Source organism: Chelonia mydas, chromosome 3 (assembly GCF_015237465.2).
Source record: "Chelonia mydas isolate rCheMyd1 chromosome 3, rCheMyd1.pri.v2, whole genome shotgun sequence".
In the NCBI taxonomy this organism is placed as follows: domain Eukaryota; kingdom Metazoa; phylum Chordata; order Testudines; family Cheloniidae; genus Chelonia; species Chelonia mydas.
The window spans coordinates 156,610,276-156,629,087 of record NC_057851.1 but is presented as its reverse complement, the minus strand read 5'-3'; the positions used below and the strand labels follow the sequence as shown (position 1 = coordinate 156,629,087).

Below are 18,812 nucleotides of genomic sequence, written 5' to 3'. Positions count from 1 at the left end.
CAAATCCTTTTGAATCAATGGGAAGTCAGGGTGTGGAACGGCACGGTCGTGTGTTATCCCATTCAGTCAAAATAAAAGAAATTGAGCATAACTTAAAATGTAAATTAAAAGGCTCTCATTCTTTATTAAGTTAATATCTTTAAATGAAAATCACAGTCCTAAATAACTTTCGTTTTTATGTTTCAAATGTATAAATGCCTTAATGCAGTTCAGGTGACCTGATATTATAATATAATTGATGTGTACAAGATACATTCAGCCTTCTGTCTCAGAGTGCCTGGGGCTGAGTTGTAAACATGTCTTGTCTTGAATAGCTTGTGATTAGAAAAGCAATTCTGTTAATTGCAGGGATCTGGAAATGCTGGGCATTGCCCTGTGAAAAGTATGAAAAATGTTAGAAATTTGAGGAGCTTAGATATCATATTAACAAGTGCAGGATAAAAACTTATCATTGAGTGTTGAGCAATGACTTATCTCCAACATATATGTATTCTTCTGGGGAAGAATTATTGTATAATTGTATTGTATAATATATAAAATATGGATTGTACTGTGTCTAGAAGCAGAAATGTGTGTTTTTTTTTTTCTTCAGAAACATCATGTATAATAAAATCTCATACCCGTCATGAAAGGGAAAGAAGGCTGTACAAAAGAGGTTAGGTAGAAGGGTTATTTGTTAATCTCCAACTGGCCAATACATATGGACTCAATATTTAAATTTTCCTTCATCCTTCTGTAGTTAATAAATTATGCTTTTTAAATGCTTAAGCATCAGTTAATGATATTGTCCCTTCTTGTATTTTCAGTCATGCATCAGATTTGCTGTTCTCAGAATAATTTTTGTTGCTGATAATTCAAGTCATGATCTTTTGATGGAGCTTGAAGCGCTTACATATTATGTCAACATAAAGCTTGTGCCTATATGACTGACTGACTTATAGAAAACAGTTACTTGAACAATCTTAAGGCTGTAGTCAAACTAGAAATGAAAATCTTCAGTATTTGAGAATACCCTAGACCCAGTCAGTGTGGTGTCATATTTAAGATGTGCTAGTCCTTTTGCTGCTTTTGAGGACTGAGTTCAGCATTTCGATCAAACTTAATTGAGTGAGCTGGTTGTTATGAATAAGGAAACATTAAATTAATATTTATTGAGTCTCTAATAGTCTTGAGGTTCTGTTCCCCATATACAGTAGTTGTAGCCAAAGACTTATGAAAAGAATCATGCACCAGACATTTTTAAAATATCAGCCTCAAAAGTACTGTATTAAAAAGTCCTACAAATAAAAGCTAAGTGTGAATGTGAAAAATGGTGGGAAGGAGGGGGGAAACGACTATTGCTTTGCTTTCACTGAAGTCTGATGTGGCCCCATGTAAATGGTACAGTATTCTACAGTATCCATGTAGTAAGAAAGGACTGGGGTTTGCGTTTGGTGACGTGGAGGAGTACTGACATTTGAAGCACGTGATGGCTTTGAGCTCCAAGCATCTCTAGGTGGATGATTCATGGAGTTGCATTGGCACAGCTGTTGATTTCTAGACTGAGCATCATGAAGACCCTTCTAAACTTTTGCTCTGCTAGCTTCAGTTTTATTTTTATCTTGGTGAAAGAAAAATCTTTGCTTGTATGGCTGACAGTAACTTCACTAGCACCAAAGAAACAGTTATACAAAATATACTAAAATAGGAGAACAAGACACTCAGGAGGCTACCAGTGATGATAAAAACAAACCACAATCCTTTATGACAGATAAAACCTATTTTCTTTCTTTTGTTATAAAACACCTAATACTAAATCTGCTTTGCTGCTTATTTTGTGTCAAAGTATATATAAATATGAATACTGACATTTGTCGGATAAGAGACAGTAATACTCAATTAAATCTCTTTCATTGTAGCTGTTGACAAAGGGTATTAGAGTTCGTGAGTCACACCTGAGTACAATTCATGGAATGAAACCCCAGGATAACAGAATTTTTTCTTTTCTTGCTGAAGGAACTGGAAAATAAAGACAACTCTATTTGAAAATACAATATATGAAAGAAATAAGCAGTAGGCAAAATAATTTCTGTTTTTCCAGGAATGTGTTCAAGGAGAAGTACATGATTTATCAGAAATGTTTCATCTTTAAATATCCATAAATTATACGTATCCTTGTAGAATGTTTCGGTCAAAACCCGCTTTTTTGGCTCAAGGCATAGTTTACATAAGATATTATAATAGCCGTAAGTGGACCACATTAACTATTGTCCATATAGCTCATCAGACAAACCAAACCTATTAACATTTCAAGGTAGTGCTTTGTGCAAGCTATGCAAATATATGTACTGTGCAGTCAAATTTCTTAATTAACTGTCACAATATAAGGGTTAAAGATGAAAGGAAGACCAAAGCAATATTAACAAATTTGCAATGTTTTAGTCACATCAAAGCAGAGAAACTAGGAATGGTTATATACACATTCACCTATTCTTTTGTTGTTGTATCTTAGCCTTTCTGTAATATTATGATTGATTTCAATACTTTAAATTCTGTTCAGCTTGTACTACCCCCTTTACTGTTATCAGAGCGCTTCCCAGAAGCGCATTAAACTACATGATTTAATTTCTGTTGCATGTGGGTTCATTCTTTCTCCACATACAGCTACGTTGCATGCCTCTCTTGGTGTTGTGTAGAATATATACATCACAGGCCTCCCTAGAACGGGTATAAATAACAGTGTGGTAGATGGTGAGTAAGGACATGCCTGGACCCTGTGGGAATGTACTCTGTACATAGGGTCCTACCAAATTCACAGTCCATTTTGATCAGTTTCATGGCCAGAGGGTTTTAAAATTGGTCAGTTTCAGGTTTTCAGTTGTTTACATTTGAAATTTTATGGTTTTGTAACTGTGGGGGTCCCAACCCAAAAGGTGTCCGAAGTGGGTCTCATCTCCCCCCAGAGTTGCCATTCAAGGGAAGAATAAGTCTTGTCCCTCCCCAACCCAGCAGAGACTCGCAGCTAGGAGCCCCCTGGCTGGAGCACTTCCAGGAGCCGGGGGAGATTGGACCCAACTCCACAAGTCTCCTTAAGTTGCAGGAACTTCCCAGTGTTTCCTGCAGTAGAGGGAGGCACTCAGAGGTGGGTCTGATCTCTGCCTGAGAGCGACGGTGGCCATGCAAGAGAAGGACAAGTCCTTTCCCTTACCAGCCCAGCGGGCACTTGCAGCTAGGAGCCCAGTGGCGGATTAAAGATTTTGCCCCCCTAGGCCCTGAAATAATTGCCACCCTTCTCCCCTGCCCCAGCTCACCTCCGCCTCCTCCCCTGGGCGCGCCGCCGGTTCCTGCTTCTCCCCACTCCCTGCCAGTGTTTGTGCTCGAAACAGCTTCGCAAAGGGGGGTAACGCGGCATGCTCAAAAGAGGAGGCGGGGCTGGGGCGGGGATTTGGGGAAGGGGACCAATGGGGGTGGGGAACAGGAGTGGGGAAGGGGTGGAATTGCGGCAGAGGGCGCGAACTGGCGCTGGGGGAAGCGGCCTCTGGCTGCTATTATAAATTTGCCGCCCCTGCAAATTTGTTGGCCTAGGCGTTAATATGCCGCTGTAGGAGCCCCTGGCTGGGGCGCTCCCAGCAGCAAGGGGGAGATCAGATTCATGGGGAAGGGCTTATTTCAAGGCCTGTGACACATTTTTCACGGCCCTGAAATTGATAGGGCCCTACCTATTCATCTCTCTACACACCCAAGCGCACCTCTCCTGTCTACACTGCTACTTTTAGCAGTGTAGTTTCCTACTGTCCAGCTCTGCTGGAGCCTTTCCCTGCTGCCCTCCCCTCCCCTCTACCAGAGTCTTTCACTGACATGTGTAACTATACACTGCTGTGTGTAGCTACACAGACTCTTCACACTGCCACAAGAAGTGTGGTGTAGATGTCACCTCTGAGAGGCATCTTTGAGACTATTGAGCGTCTTGAAGATAAGGACTATGACCAAGAATTTTTAAATAGTAATATATGGAAAGCCAGCATAATGAATGGAGGATAGGTTCAATGCGCTCACGGTAGCCCATGTTGCTGAGGGGATGTGCAGCCATGTTCTGTGCTAGTTGGAGTTGGTGGAAGCCGATGGCTTCATGCACAGGTAGATAATATTGCTGTAGTCCAGCCAAGAAGTGCAAAAAGGCATGTATAACTCGGGCTGGAGTTGTCAGGATTGGGTATTGTCTCCTAAGCAGCTGTGATAGAATACGTTGTTTGCAGACATTGCTATGTGACAGTTTATCGCTAGTTAATATTCCAGGAGCAATTCTAAACTACAAATCAGTATGATCACTTATGGGTGGAAGGAGACTTCAGAGTGACTGCGTAGTCTCCAAGTGTTTTTTCTCCACTGGCTGGCATAACCTCCCTCTTGCCTGGGTTCAGTTTCAACCAGTTACTCTACATCTGTGAGCTGATTTCGTCCAAGCCTTTGGGGAAGCTTGGTGATAGTGGTATTTGTAATGCTCTCAACGGTGACTCAAGACTGTGTGTATGAACCTCAGGGCAGACTGTTTAAAAAACAAAACAACCCCCCCCACCCCCACCCCCCAAAAAAAGCACAAACTCCGACTGCACAAAGTGCAAACTCCTCAGGCACTTTAACAGCCTTAACACAGTCATAGATAGTTCCCTTGGGTACTCCATTTTGTCTTGTTATCCGGGTGAGTGTATCTCTGTGATAGAGGGGCCCTTACACCAAGAATCCCAGCAGTATTCCGCAAAGGACCAGTCACTTACACCAGGTCAGTTGCACTTCAGGTTTCACACCAATACTACAGTAACCAATACTACAGTAAACTATATGAAGATTCCTTGAAAAGGAAATTAGAAAGTTATTTACCAGATTAAAGCAAGCAAACATAGACGCATGAATGAGTTAGTTTTTGGTTTCAAAAGGTGATATAATCAGCAAGCTCTATTTGTCCTTTAGGGCTACCCAGGCTAAGCAGCTGAGGATCTCTTGTTTGTGCCAAGAAACACCTTGCTTTCCCAGAGTCCAGGCAGCATAGAGATAGCTAGTTCCTTTTTGTTTGGGGTTTTTGTTCCCTTCCTGCCATGTGCTCTGATCTGCAAACTCAGCTGATGGGAGGAGTCCACTCGCATGACTCAACTCATGGGGAGGAGAGCAGAACAACAAGTCTTTAACCCTTTTGTTGACAATTCCTCAGTCCAGATGTAGGGAGCGTCCAGCTGTATGATGGACCCGCAGCCTGTCTGATATCAGTGGGTCTCCTCTTTGGGAGCTGTTCGCACTAATTAACATCCTTCTCCAGAATGGCAATTCATTCAGTCATAGAGGCTCACAATAATAATCACTCCAATATTACACTGTAATATGGAACATAGATATTACAATTAAGATTAACGCATGCAGCAACTCTCAAGAATTCAGTAGTCTAAACACTTATAACTGTCATACCTATTTTATCAATATTAACCTATAAGTGAGCCAGACAGATTCCAGCTATGTGTCTGTCAGTGTCCAGCTGAGACATGGGGGACCTTGGCATGAGCTGGCAAATGGTCTGCCAGCATCACAGTATTCTCATATGTGGTGCTGTATGTCATTACATACTGTTGGCATTAAGTCCATATCTCACCAGTTCTCCTAGTGGCTTCATGAGGGGTTTGGTGTCAGAGGTGCAGTTTCCCATCACCACTCTGTGTACCTTCAGCAAGGACTCAGACAATTTTAAATCATTATCTCCCTCAAGCAAGACACTGTATCTCATGATAGACTGTCAAATGCTGTAGAGAGGACCAGTGGAGTGAGAATGGATGTCTCCTCTATCAAAGAACAGCAGGGTGATGATCCAGTAAGACTACTAATGCTGTTTCTATTACATGTTTTGGCTTAAAACCAAACGGTGCTGAATCTAGGATTATTGGCTTTGACTAAATGAGCTTGTAGGTATCCTTTGGCTAGCTTCTGTAAGCTAGGTCAGAAATGAGCGGTTTGAAACTGAGCAGTAACTGGCTACAGTCCATGCATCTAGTGTAGGTTTCTTCAAGGTTGGTCACATTGTTCTGTGTTCTGAAGAAGAAAAGGGAGATTCTGCCACTGAATAAGTCAGTGAATGTTTTAGTCAGAAGTATCAGTTGCTTGTGACTCACTGTTGCCTTCAAAAAGGGTTGGGATCAGGACACACCTTCAAGGTGACCAATGCTTAGGGTAGCATGAAGGTGGCTGTTTGTGGCTGGTGTAGGGGGAATTGTAACCATTCAGCTTGAGAAACCTTCCCAAATGTGTGATTGTTTCAGCAAATCAGGAGGATAGTTCCATGTGTATAGTCATCCTCTTTATCCCACCTGCCGTATCAACCCAGTTTAATATTTGAAAAACTCTGGCACATATCCAGTAGACTACACACCGCCTAAAATTTTAAATACCCAATTACAAACTCAAACTCTTCAATACAAAATGTTCATCAGTATTTCCAGTAGGTTGGTTAATAATTTGTACGTTCAAATAATAATAATAATAATAATTTAAAAAAACCTAAACGGAATTCTTCTCCTCTTCCCACCTGCCAATGTTTTTGTCCTCCTTCAGCCTCTCTTCCTATGAACCTCAGTCTCTCTGAAAGCATGAGAAAAGGCAGTCTTTGCAGTGTTCATGGGAGGTTAACAAATATGGGCTCTGGTGTATCAGGGATAAAAGCATATTCCAGAATTTAGGTCCCCTACATAGAACAGTGTCAGTTGCTGTTTTCTTTGTTATGGAGGCACTGGTTGAGACTCTATAACAGAACTCAACCTTCTGTTGGTTGTAATGATTCAGTAGCGTACCAGAGACTAGACACATGTCAAATTCTCATTGGTAAATTACTTGGCTCAGTTGTCACTGCTAATTACAGATTAAGTGGCTGCGTGCTGGCTTTGGCATCAGTGCTTGAAAGGTTTCAGAGTAACAGCCGTGTTAGTCTGTATTCACAAAAAGAAAAGGAGTACTTGTGGCACCTTAGAGACTAACCAGTTTATTTGAGCATAAGCTTTCATGAGCTACAGCTCACTTCATCGGATGCATCATGAAGTGAGCTGTAGCTCACGAAAGCTTATGCTCAAATAGGCTCCCCATGGCATTACAGCTTCTGTTACGTATGTACTGAGGCAGCATTGCCAATAGAATTGAAGTAGGAGTGCAGGGAAGCCCTTAAAGCACAAATAAGTTGAGACTCAGAGACTCTGCTTTCTCCTCTCCCTTTCTCATAGTCATAGTAACTAACTCGGGCCTCTAAACTTAATAGTCAATTGCAAATTAAAGACCAGATTCACCAGCACACTTGAGTTGTTTTGTGCCACTCTGGTGATATCAGGCAGTTGCAATCCTAACTGATCTAGATAGTGTGCTTGGGCTATTCTGATACTTTGGGGCATCAGTGGTTCATGTTTCTTCCAGGATGGGTGAACATGTGCCCCAAGCACCTGACCATGGAGAATTTCTACTAGTGGTATCTGTTGGTCTGTGCCTGTGCAGCCTCATGCTCTAAACCAATGGTATGCCACCTCAACACAGGAGAAGGGTTTTTACTCCGGGTATTTCCTCATTCCCAAAAAGAAGGGGGTCTTGAAAGACGCATCTTGGATCTCAGACAACTAAATGTCTTCACACAGCATTTGAGATTCAGGACGACCATCCTGGTCTTTATGATTTCCTCCGTAAATGAAGGTGACTGGTTGTAGCTCTTGATTGGATGCCTGTTTTCCATATAGACATTGGTCCAGCCCACAGGAGTCTCCTGTGCTTTATGGTGGACCTAGATCATTATCAATACAGAGTAATTCCCTTTGGTCTATTAGTGGCCTCCAGAGCATTCACAAAGGTGCTGTCCCTGGTAGCGGCATACCTGTGTTGCCAGGGCAGCCCAGTATTTCCTTACCTTTATGATGGGCTGCTCACGGTATAATTCACAGCCTCCTTCAAGCCATAGGACTTAAGTGAACCTAGAAAAATGTACTTTAGTACCAATGCAAATTGCAGACTTTTTTGGAGTGACTCCAAACTTGATTTCAACTAGTACATATCTACCCGAAGACAGATTCCATGCTCTGAGGGACCTCCATTTTAAAATGAGCCCTCAAATGACAGGTCGATCCTACCTGGTCTTTCTAGGCCACATGGCCTCCTGTACCCATGCAGTAACTTTTCAAAACTTCATCTCGGGTGCTTCCAGGTATGGTTATGGACAGTCTATACTCTGAGCAGAAACAAACTGGACAAATGAGTCTTGATCCTGCCCAGTTTCCTGGCTTCATACATCTGGTGGAAGAACAAAGACCCCATATGTATAGGGGTTCCCTTCATTCTTCCACCTACCCACCCATGAAGAGGTGGGGTGAGGAAATATTGGGCTGCCCTGGCCTCACAGGTATGCCTCCCTACTGGGTTGAGGAGCACACCTAGACGATCATGTGGATCAAGCCTCACGGTGCTAACATGAGTCCAGGCTGCGCACCAGCCTCCTCAAACTGCAGTTCACAAAGCTTGCAAAATAATTCTGACCTTCATTCATGCTCAGAATGTTCTGGTCATGTTCGACAGCATGACCACACTTCATTACATAAGCAGGGAAGAGTGAGTGTGATGGTTCTTGGGTCCCCCGAACTCTGAGTCACCCTGTTAGCTCTCTGCATCAGCGAGAGGGAGTCTTTCTTATGGTAGTTGGGTGTCAGCTCCCTAGCACCACCAGCCTTTCAACCACTCAGGTACTCTTCTCTTACTATGCCACTTGGTGCACCCCAATCCCCAAGCGTACTTGAATTATAAGATATCTAGCCCCTGACACTGGCTACTCACAGAATTTCCAAATCCTCTGCACCCAAAGGTGCAGTGTACCCCAGTTTATCAGTTTTACCTTAAACTGCTGCCCCTGGAAAGCACATAGCACTTTTGAGCACTTACGATAAAGTAGAAGTAGTAATTAAGAAAGAATAAAGATATAACTGGAGATAAGAGAGTGATGGAAACAAGTGGTTACAATAAAAAAACATAAAACATGGGTCTACATTTATTAATAGTTACCTTTACTATATTATAAAGTAGATTTCCCCCACAAGTTCAGTTTTTTGCAGAACTGGCTGGTTGCAGACAAACCAGGATCCAAGGGTTCATGAATGCCCAGCCTGCTTCTTAAGGAGTTTCCTCAGTGGACGGTTGCAGAGTGTCTTTCCACACACATGATCATACTAAAAACAGTCTTTTTGTTTCTATTCACCGACAGGGTGAACCCCTGTCTTGTTGTAGAGTTTCCTTTTTATGTTTAAGTGGTTTCGACTCTGTCGTGGCCTCTGCTTGTTCTTTGTTCTAAGTCTTACTAGTGTGCAAGGCTAAGCAATTTAACCTTGCATTGCGTCACTGGCTAGAAGGGGTGTGGTGGCAACTTCCTCATACCCTAGTGGGCCATTACTGAAATATCCTGGTGACTAATCTTTTACTTTTTATTCCAAGTCCATAAAGCATACTTTAAATGTAAATATATTGTTCCTTAAATGTTACCTATGCATACATGTTGCAGTGATTGAGTCTTGACAAGTTACGCGCTCTCTGTAGACACTTTACATGACACCCTTTATAGAATCATAGAAATGTACGATTGGAAGGGACCTCACGAAGTCAAGCCCACTCCCCCCATACTGAGGGGGACCAGGTAAACCTAGACCATCGCAGACCAACCTGTTATTAAAAACCGCTAGCGATGTGAATTCTACAACCTCCCTTGGAGGTCTATTCCAGAGCTTAACTATCCTTATAGTTAGAAAGCTTTTCCAAATAACTAACCTAAACATCCCTTGCTGCAGATTAATTCATTACTACTTGTCCTGTCACCAGTGAACATGGAGAACAGCCGATCACAGTCCTTGTTAGAACAGCCTTTGACATATTTGAAGACTGTTATCAGGTCCCCCTTCAGTCGTCTTTCTGAAGACTAAACATGCCCAGTTTTTTTCCCCCCAACATTTCATCCTAGGTCAGGTTTTCTAAACCATATTTCATTTTTGTTGATTTTCTCTGGACTCTCTCCAATTTGTCCACATCATTCCTAAAGTGTGGTGCCCAGAATTGGACACAGTACTACAGCTGAGGCCTCACCAGTGCCAAGTAGAGCGGGACAATTGCCCTGTTTGTCTTACACATAACACTCCTATTAGTACACCCCAGAATGATGATAGCCATTTTCACAGCTGCATCACATTGTTGACTCATATTCAATTTGTGATCCACGAATACCACCACATTCTTTTCAGCAGTACTGCTACCAATTATCCCCCATTTTGTAGTTGTGCATTTGATTTTTCCTTCATAAGTGAAGTACTTTGCATTTGTCTTTATTGAAATACATCTTGTTGAATTCAGACCAATTCTCTCATTTGTCAAGGTCCTTTTGAATTCTAATCTTGTCCTCCAAAGTTTTTGCAGCCCATCCCAGCTTGGTGTCATCTACAAATTTTATAAGTATACTCTCGACTCCATTATCCAAATCATTTAATGAAGATACTGAATAGCATTGAACCCAGGACTGACCCCTGAAGGACCTCAGTAGATACACCCTCCCAGTTTGACAATGGACTATTGATAACTACTCTCTCAACTAGTTTTGCACTGGCCTTCTAGTAAATTCATCTAGATTGCATTTCATTAGTTTTCTTATGAGAATGTCATGTGGGGAATGGTACGTTTTAGTAAGACTTTTGACAATGTCTACACTTCTTCCCTATCCACTGATCCGGTAACCTTGTCAAAGAAAGAAATTGGGTTGGTTTGACATGATTTGTTCATGACAAATCTGTGCTGGCTAGTCCTTATAATCCTATTATCCTCTAGGTGCTTTATGAATTGCTTCTTAAATAATTGGTTCCAGTATCTTTCCAGGAATTGAAGTTAGGCTGACTGATCTATAATTTTGTGGGTACTCTTTGTTCCCCTATTTGAAGATAGGTACTATGTCTGCCCTTCTTCAGTCCTCTGGGACCTCACCCATGGATAAATACCCTGTAAGATATGTATTTGGTATGATGAGTTTGTCTGATCCAAGGTGAGAGCTCCTTGCCAAGGGGTCTCTGTGTCACAGTTAGCTTCTGCACAAAGAGGAGGGAGACCTATTAAGCTCTGAAATTGGTGCATCTGTCACCAGATTCCCTCTCTTGGCATTGCACTGCCTGGGAATAATGAACACCTTGTCAGATAGCCTCAGAAGGGACTTTGACGGAGACCACAAGTGGAACTGTGTAATTCAGTGGTATAGAAGATTTTCTAGCAGTTTCCCATTGTGGGACTTCTTTGTGTCCTAAGATGACAAATTATGGCAGTCTACTGTTCCTGAGCACCTTGGAGTCATGATTCCAATGGGGATGCGGTCCTAGTTCAGTGGCGGGAGCTGGTAATGTATCACTTCCCACCCATCCATCTTTTACCCAAAATCCTGAGAAAAATCAAGCAAGACAGTATGTCTGTTGTTCTAGTGGTGCCCTGCTGGCCAAGGCAGTTTTGGTTCCCAGCTTCTTACAGATGTCAGCACAACCATGCATACAAATCCTGCCATTTCTGAACCTGTTGATGTAGGACTAAGGCAAGACCAAACATCCCAACTCAGCACTCTGCCATCTGACATTCTGGTATTTGGATGGATGATGAGCTTAGAGAGGTCATGTTTAGAGAAGGGAAAATCCATCCTCAATAATATTAGAAAATCTCTTCCATGTAGGAAAATCTCTGAGATTTTTCTAGGTAGTGTCAACATCGTCTCGTACCTCCAGAGGATTCAGAGAGCCCTATCTTCTTTGACTAACTTCTCTCCCTAAAGAAGTCAAGCCACTTCTCAGTTCACTGTGTGTGCATTTGGCAGTGACCAGCACCTTCCTTCCGCCAGCAGAGAACTGTTCAGTCTTCACTCACCCTGAGACTGTAAGGTTTCTGAAAGGCCCTACCAGAACCTTTTCCTTGGAACGGAAACTGACACCAACTTGGGACTCAAATCTAGTTTTGTCAGAGCCCATGAATCCTCCTTTGAACTCTTGGCCCCCCTGCTTCCTTCTCATTCGTCCTGAAGGTGATTTTCCTCGTTGTAGTCACCTTTGCCAGAAGACTAATTGAATTCGGAGCCCTTTTGCTGGACCCTTCCTACGTGGCCTTCCATAAAGAGAATGTTTCTTTGAGGTTATACTGTGCTCCAAATGAATTCCAACGGTTCCCTTTGAATTCCTCCTAAATCAGGTCATACACCTACCCAAAGCCTCATGCCACCAGAGAAGACAACAGGAGCCTCCATTCTATGAATGTCTGTCGGGCCGTAGCTTTCTATCTGAAAAGGATGAGACCCTTCAGGAGCTCTCTGAGACTTGGTTTCTATTGCTGAATGGAGGAAAGGGGAAGCAAGCAGTCTCCCCACAGACTTTCTGAATGGATTTCAGGTTGCATTATGCTTTGCTGTGAGATCTTGGAGACACTTTCACTTCAGAGTATGAGGGCCCACTTGACCAGAACCCAGCCTGACTCAAGGGCTTCTTTTCAGGGTATTCCACCTCCTGGAGCTCTGAAGAGCGGCAACATTGGGGCTCTGTGCATATCTTTACTAGGCATTATACCCTGGTACAAGCTTCTTTAGCAGAAGCATCCATTGGCACAGCGATCCTGCAGTTGGTGGTGCAGCTTGGTTCACTGCACCCACTTCCTCAATGAATACTGTTTAGGACTAGAGTGGAAATATGCATAGGGACCATCACTTGGAAAAGAAAGAAAGGTTACTTAATCATTGGAGTTCTTTGAGATATGCAGTCCGGATATGTATTTCACTACCTGCTCTGCTTCAGATGCTTTCCTAAGGTGATTTGTGGTAGAGAATGAACTGCAGAGGTGGTCAATCTGCGCTTCCACTTATGCCCTTGGTTGAGTGCATGAGGAGGCACAAGGAGCACTCAAGGACTGACAGACACTGCTAATAAAAAATTTCCAGTTCCGGGCACATGGTGGAACGCACATAGGGCCCACACATCTCAAAGAACTCCAGTTACTGTAATGTAAGTAACCTTTCTGTCTGCCCTTAAAAGTTAACCTTAATTCATTTTAAAAACTCAGTACATTCTTCTTATGTGGCATTTCCATTACTGGAGGTTTGCAACCATGGTAGCCCATTTTGTACAATCCCCTGCTAATCACTTTGTGAATAAATAATCCTTCTGATCCACCCAAGGCATTGTATTGTTCATCCAAGATCTCCTTTTTCTGCTCTTGTTCTTCTGCCATCACCTTTCCCTTATAGTGCCCGTAATGTGCACTGCATGCTGAATCCCTTAACCGAGTTTTGCATATCAGATCTTTCTTTTCATAAGATCTGACTAGGATTAATGTTAATACAATGCCTATCTTCAAATCATTAGGAATATTGCATAGTAGCATTCTCTTTGGGTGTCTTTAGTATTTGTGTATGACATTTTACACACGTTTTAAAAAGTAAGAAAATTCCCAGAAACAAAGCAACATTAAAATGCAGTAAAGAGTGGGAGTATATATCAGTAACATTAAAGGTTAAAAATCATTCCAAAGGCTGTTTGTAATTAGCGCCAAACCAGCATTCTAAAATCCAGGAAACTTAAGAGTTAAAGTTACACTTCAAAAGAAATCCAAATGTATTAAGGTAAGAAATGCAAATAAGGCACCTGACAAGCTTAACTCTGGCCTGTCCTGATGCCTTGGCAGGGGTGCAGGGAAGGGAATCATGTGGCTTCTAAAAATCAAGAAATTGTGCTGTTAAACTGCTGAAGGTTTTGAAATGTCCTCGGAAAGTAACTTCTTGGCCCTTTTTTCTCTTTCCTTCCTGGTTGGTTGACCAAGCTTTTAGAATTTAGAGCTTGCAAATGTATTTAGTGCCCCTGAAATTGCACTTTTTAATTATCACACAACTAGTTGATGTACAATGAACCATAAATAACAAGCACAGAGACAACAAACTCCTGCAGAATGCCAAATTCAGATTTAGATGCAGCAATTCCAAGTAATGCATATGTAATGCTTACACTGTCTAAGCGTTTACTTGGGTCTAACTTGACTAACTTTTTTAGGCATATCCTGATTTTCTTCTTTTCTGTACTTGTTTAATACTGTTCATTTAGAGGAGGTTGGTGAACACTTCAGGTTTCGTGTTCAAACTTTGCTGCAAAGTCTCCAACAAAGGAAAGCAAAAGAGAGAATAAAACAGCTGTAATCCAGGAAGGTAGTCTGATTTATTTAAATATGGAAACCCTAATAACCAGATTAAACAAAAAAAAACAAACACTATCTATCTTTCACACCTTGAAAGTTTCTAGAATCACCCTTATTGGGAGATGTGTTGTCTGTTTTAGACTGTGGTCCTACATCATTTGTATGATGCTAATGTAAGATTAATAACTGTTTTCCCCGCAAAATGTGGATGAAATGACATGTCCCGTGAAGATCTCTCCACTCTGCATATTGTCTGTTCATCTGCTACTCCAGAGGGAATCTTTAAATCCCTACTCAAGGTGCACTTATCCCATGATGCCTATGGAAATTAACTCATAATGTCTAGTTAGATGGCCTCTCCATATTTGACAGCTGTTTATACATTACAGCTATAACAAACTTTTATCTGACACCATCTAGTTGTAGATGTTAAATGTAGAATGTAACCGTACATTAAAATCGCTGTTAACGCTCTTCCTTTCTCCCCCAGTCTCTGTTTATACTTGCATCTAATAAGAGATGATTCCAGCCCAGAAAAGTTGAAAATTTGCTTGTACAGCATCTAGCACTTGGGTACAACTGTAATATAATAAGGAAGAATCTTAAAATGCTCTTTCTGCAGCCTTTTCGTGATGCATGCATAATTTTTACTTTGGCTCTTATTTAACTGTATGTAAAAACATCAAGAAAGATCTGCTTACCTTCCTGTGCTAGAAGAAACGTTCTGAAGTTTTTGGCCTAGCGTGAGAGTCTATTTCCAAGTCTAATAGAAACATTTTTATTTAATTACATGTTTTTAAAATGCACATACCATGCTATCATTTTATTAGACAAATGAACATCTTCTGTCTTGTATATGCAACCTAAACATTACAGAATTGTGTTGACGTATAAGAATTTGAAAGTAATATTGACTATGAACTAAACAAAGTGAAAGAAATTAGTGTATTTTCACTATGCAGGTCAGTGCAAAAATTAAATGATATACTTCTAAAGCTACACCCACAATCATTTTTACTAATTTATGGTGGTGGTAGTGACATAAGTTATTTTTCTTTTAACTGATTGATCTGGCAGCGTCCTTTTCCTTTTTCAAGGGGACTGAGGCACACACAATTAGGCTCTTTGCAGTTTACTTATACTAATGAAGGGCTTGAAGTACTACTCAAAAAGCAGATTTAAATAATGCAAATTATGCAGCACTTTCACCCTTCATAGATTTTAAGGCCAGAAGGGAATGTTATGATCTGCTTTGTTCTCCTCCATAACATACACCTTAGAACGTCTTGCTTTAATTTTTGCATCAAGCACAGTAACTTCTGATTGAAACTAGGGCGTGTTTCTTACCTATTCAGTCTTGATTTAGACTTAATGATGGATAATCTGCTGCTTTCATTGGTAAATTGCTCCATGGTTAATTACTCTTACTGTTAAAAATGTGCACATTATTTTCACTTTGAATTTGTCAACTTCCAGCCATTGTTTTTTGTTATGCTGTTGTTTGCTAGATTAAAGAGCCCACTGCTGTCAGATACCTTTCTTCCTGTGTAGGGCTTAGACTGTGATCAAATCACAGATTGAACTTCTTAAAGTCCCTCTTTGTAAGGCATCTTTTCCAGAATTTGAATGATTTTTGTAGGTCTTTCTTTAGTCATTTCAGATTTTTCAAAGTCCGTTTTAAAGTGTGGACAGCAGAACTGGACACAGGTTTCCACTAGTAGTCTCACTAATGCAGTATACAGAGGTAATACCAACTCCCTACTTTCACTTAGTGTTCCCTTGTTCAGACTTGTCCTCTCTGGGATTAACAGCACCTCTCCCCCCTCTGTTAGTTTCCCCAAGAGCGCTCAGTTAGGTCTGAGGCCTCCAGCTGTCACCTCTGTAAGGGCTTGTCTGCACTACCCGGGAGATCGATGCCACTGCAGTCTATGCAGCAGGTGTCGATTTAGCTGCTCTAGTGAAGACCTGCTAAATAGACAGCAGAGCAGTCTCCGGTCAACTCCAGTACTCCAGCTCCCTGAGAAGATTAAGGCAAATTGACCGGAGAATGTCAATTCTGACCAGGAGGTGGTACTTCTCTGCAGTTGTTTACTGTTCCCACTGATTTTGACTCGGGAGGGAGCTCGGTAATCCTCCCCCATACAGCTAGAATACAATCCCTAGCTCACAAATGTAAACATATGTAACATTTTCAGATGCATAAGTTGATGAATAAGCCTATGGACCATATTGTCTTGTGCATAACTGTCTTTTGAAGTTTCCATGCTTCCAAGGTCTCACATCTGTCCCACATACATCCAAGAATCTTGTTGTCCCTGTTACTCACCTATCACAGTGTGAGCTCATTTCAGTTGGTTATGCACCATGACCTGTAGGTCCTCTTCAGTCTCTGCTTTTCAGAATTCAGGCCCACATTCTGGGTTAAACTTACTATACGGGCAGAGACTATAGAAATAATGTAATGGTGTTCCTTACCTTGACCACTGCATTCAGCTTTGTCCTCATCTTAAATGTACAAATGTAAATTTGGATGCTCTTGAAGGAAGCAGGAGCTTTCCTACAATGTGAAGGAAAGGGCTAAAGGCAGAATTCTGCCTTCCAGTACATATGTACAGCTGCCGTTGGTGTTGGACAATTTGTGTGCGGGTGGAGGTGGGAAGAGTATAACAATGACTGGTTTGGAGGGAAAAAGTAAAATGATACAAGTACACCGGACCCTCGCTAGAACGCGGGATTTGGGATCCATGCGCGGTACCGCGTTAATGTGGGGACCGCTTTAAAATGAATTCCACTTAAAGTAATTAAATTTGGGATTCATGGGCACGACTGCGTTATATGTGAATTCGTGCTATATAGATGCGTGTTCTAGCGAGGGTCCGGTGTACTATGCATTTTATATACCTCTATGTAAAGTGCCAGTTCAGTGCTTGCTAGCACTCTGGCTTATAACTCAAGAAGGGAATACAAAAGGCATAAGGGACCATATTTTCAAGCTGGTGCCCCCTCAGCCCAGATGTAATTTGTGCAGATATAAACGCTTGCATGTTTTTGTTTTTTTTGTGGGGGACAGGTTGTTGCGCTTTGAGGAGGGAGGAAGTGATGTCATATGTGCAACCCCAGGAAGCAGAGGTAGCCATTTGAAGGCTGAGATGTGGAGGCCCTGCAGGATCACGCTACTGACTTTCACAGTAGAACTGTGATACTGTTACTGGTGGTCAGCACAGCCTCTTTATTTCTTTGTTTTGGTGACTTATTAGCAATGGACTTAATAGATGTGGGAATATTTTTTGATAGAAAACAGTCCATTTTATTAAAACTAGGGTCCTAATAACGTCAGAATTTTTTTTCTAGAGAAAGTGTGGAAGTACAAGTTATGAAAATAAAAATATTCTTGGAGCAAAGCTGGCTTTTAAGATTTTATTCTCCTTCATCTCAAGTACTGTTTTAATGGAAACATTTTCAGACAAATGATAAATCCATCTTTCTTGCAATTTGCAAAAATATACTTTTTATTCATAACTTCCAGGAAAATAAGGGTGACTGTTTAAAGATGAAAGTTCTTTTGTGTTTTTTAAGGGCTCAAAGATGCTTACATCAAGATTTGATAATTAACAAATACACACTATATCACAATTTGTTCTGTTTTAATAGCACACTCTCATATTTGAAGAAAAAACTGTATATGCTTTAATGGTTTTTGATGAGTCTAAATATCACTCTTGATTACATTTAGAAGCAGCTCTAGTGCGCCTCTGAATTTCTTTCTTGATGCATAAATCAAACTTCACCTAGTGGCAACAAATTTGCTTAAGCTACAGTTGAAAATTATTGATCAAGTTTTTTAAAAATTGCGGACTCAGATTTTTACTCTTAAAATATTTTGTAACTGTTTAAAACCTGTGTGGTTTTGTTTTGTTTCCTTATAGCATACCTCTGTGGATGGATACGCTGAACCACATGTCCAGCCCACCAAATCGAGTAGCAGACAAAACATCCCCAGATGCAGAAACTCAATTACATCTACAAATGAAGAACACCCTCACATTGGAAATTATCGCTTACTAAAAACAATAGGAAAGGGAAATTTTGCCAAAGTGAAGCTGGCAAGACATGTTCTTACTGGAAGAGAAGTAAGCTTTTTGAGTATGGCTAGTGAAGTATTTTGTATTGCCTTCATGTGTAGTCTTCTAATAAATGTTCCTAACATTGTTTCCAACTGCATCCTTGATTATTGAAAGACTTGTTTAATATTGAAAAATGTAATGCAAAGAAAATAGAACCAGTCGCTGTATGTGTGAAGATAGAATTTTCATTTCTGTACTGAAAACTCTTTTCTGAAAACTTTTTTTTGGAGAGGCTGTATAGTTTTAAGTCAGGTATTAGGTTGTTTTTTATTATTATTTGTTCCTTTCAGGAAAAAATTTTCTTTCTGTCCTTTTCTCTTCCCGCCTCACTCCCAGCCTCTCCCTCTCCCTTCCTCTTCCCTCTCTCCCCCGTTGAAAAAAATTCAGGCACCTCCAAAAGAAAACGAAAATATCTTGTTGTTGGGCTCTCGCCAGTGTTTCTGTGCAATGTTGCATTTTCCACAGTGCTGGAAG

General features: G+C 41.2%; 1 protein-coding gene across 7 annotated transcripts in view; it reads left to right on the top strand.

Moving 5' to 3' along the window:
• The window catches only part of MARK1 (microtubule affinity regulating kinase 1), a 116,138-nt gene that overhangs the window by 31,631 nt on the left and 65,695 nt on the right, over positions 1-18,812 (top strand). For all 7 annotated transcript variants that reach the window (XM_037895693.2, XM_037895691.2, XM_043543623.1 and 4 more), the window contains exon 2: positions 18,141-18,344. In XM_037895693.2, coding sequence (XP_037751621.1) covers positions 18,141-18,344 — 204 coding nt within the window. The remainder of the gene's footprint in view (positions 1-18,140; positions 18,345-18,812) is intronic.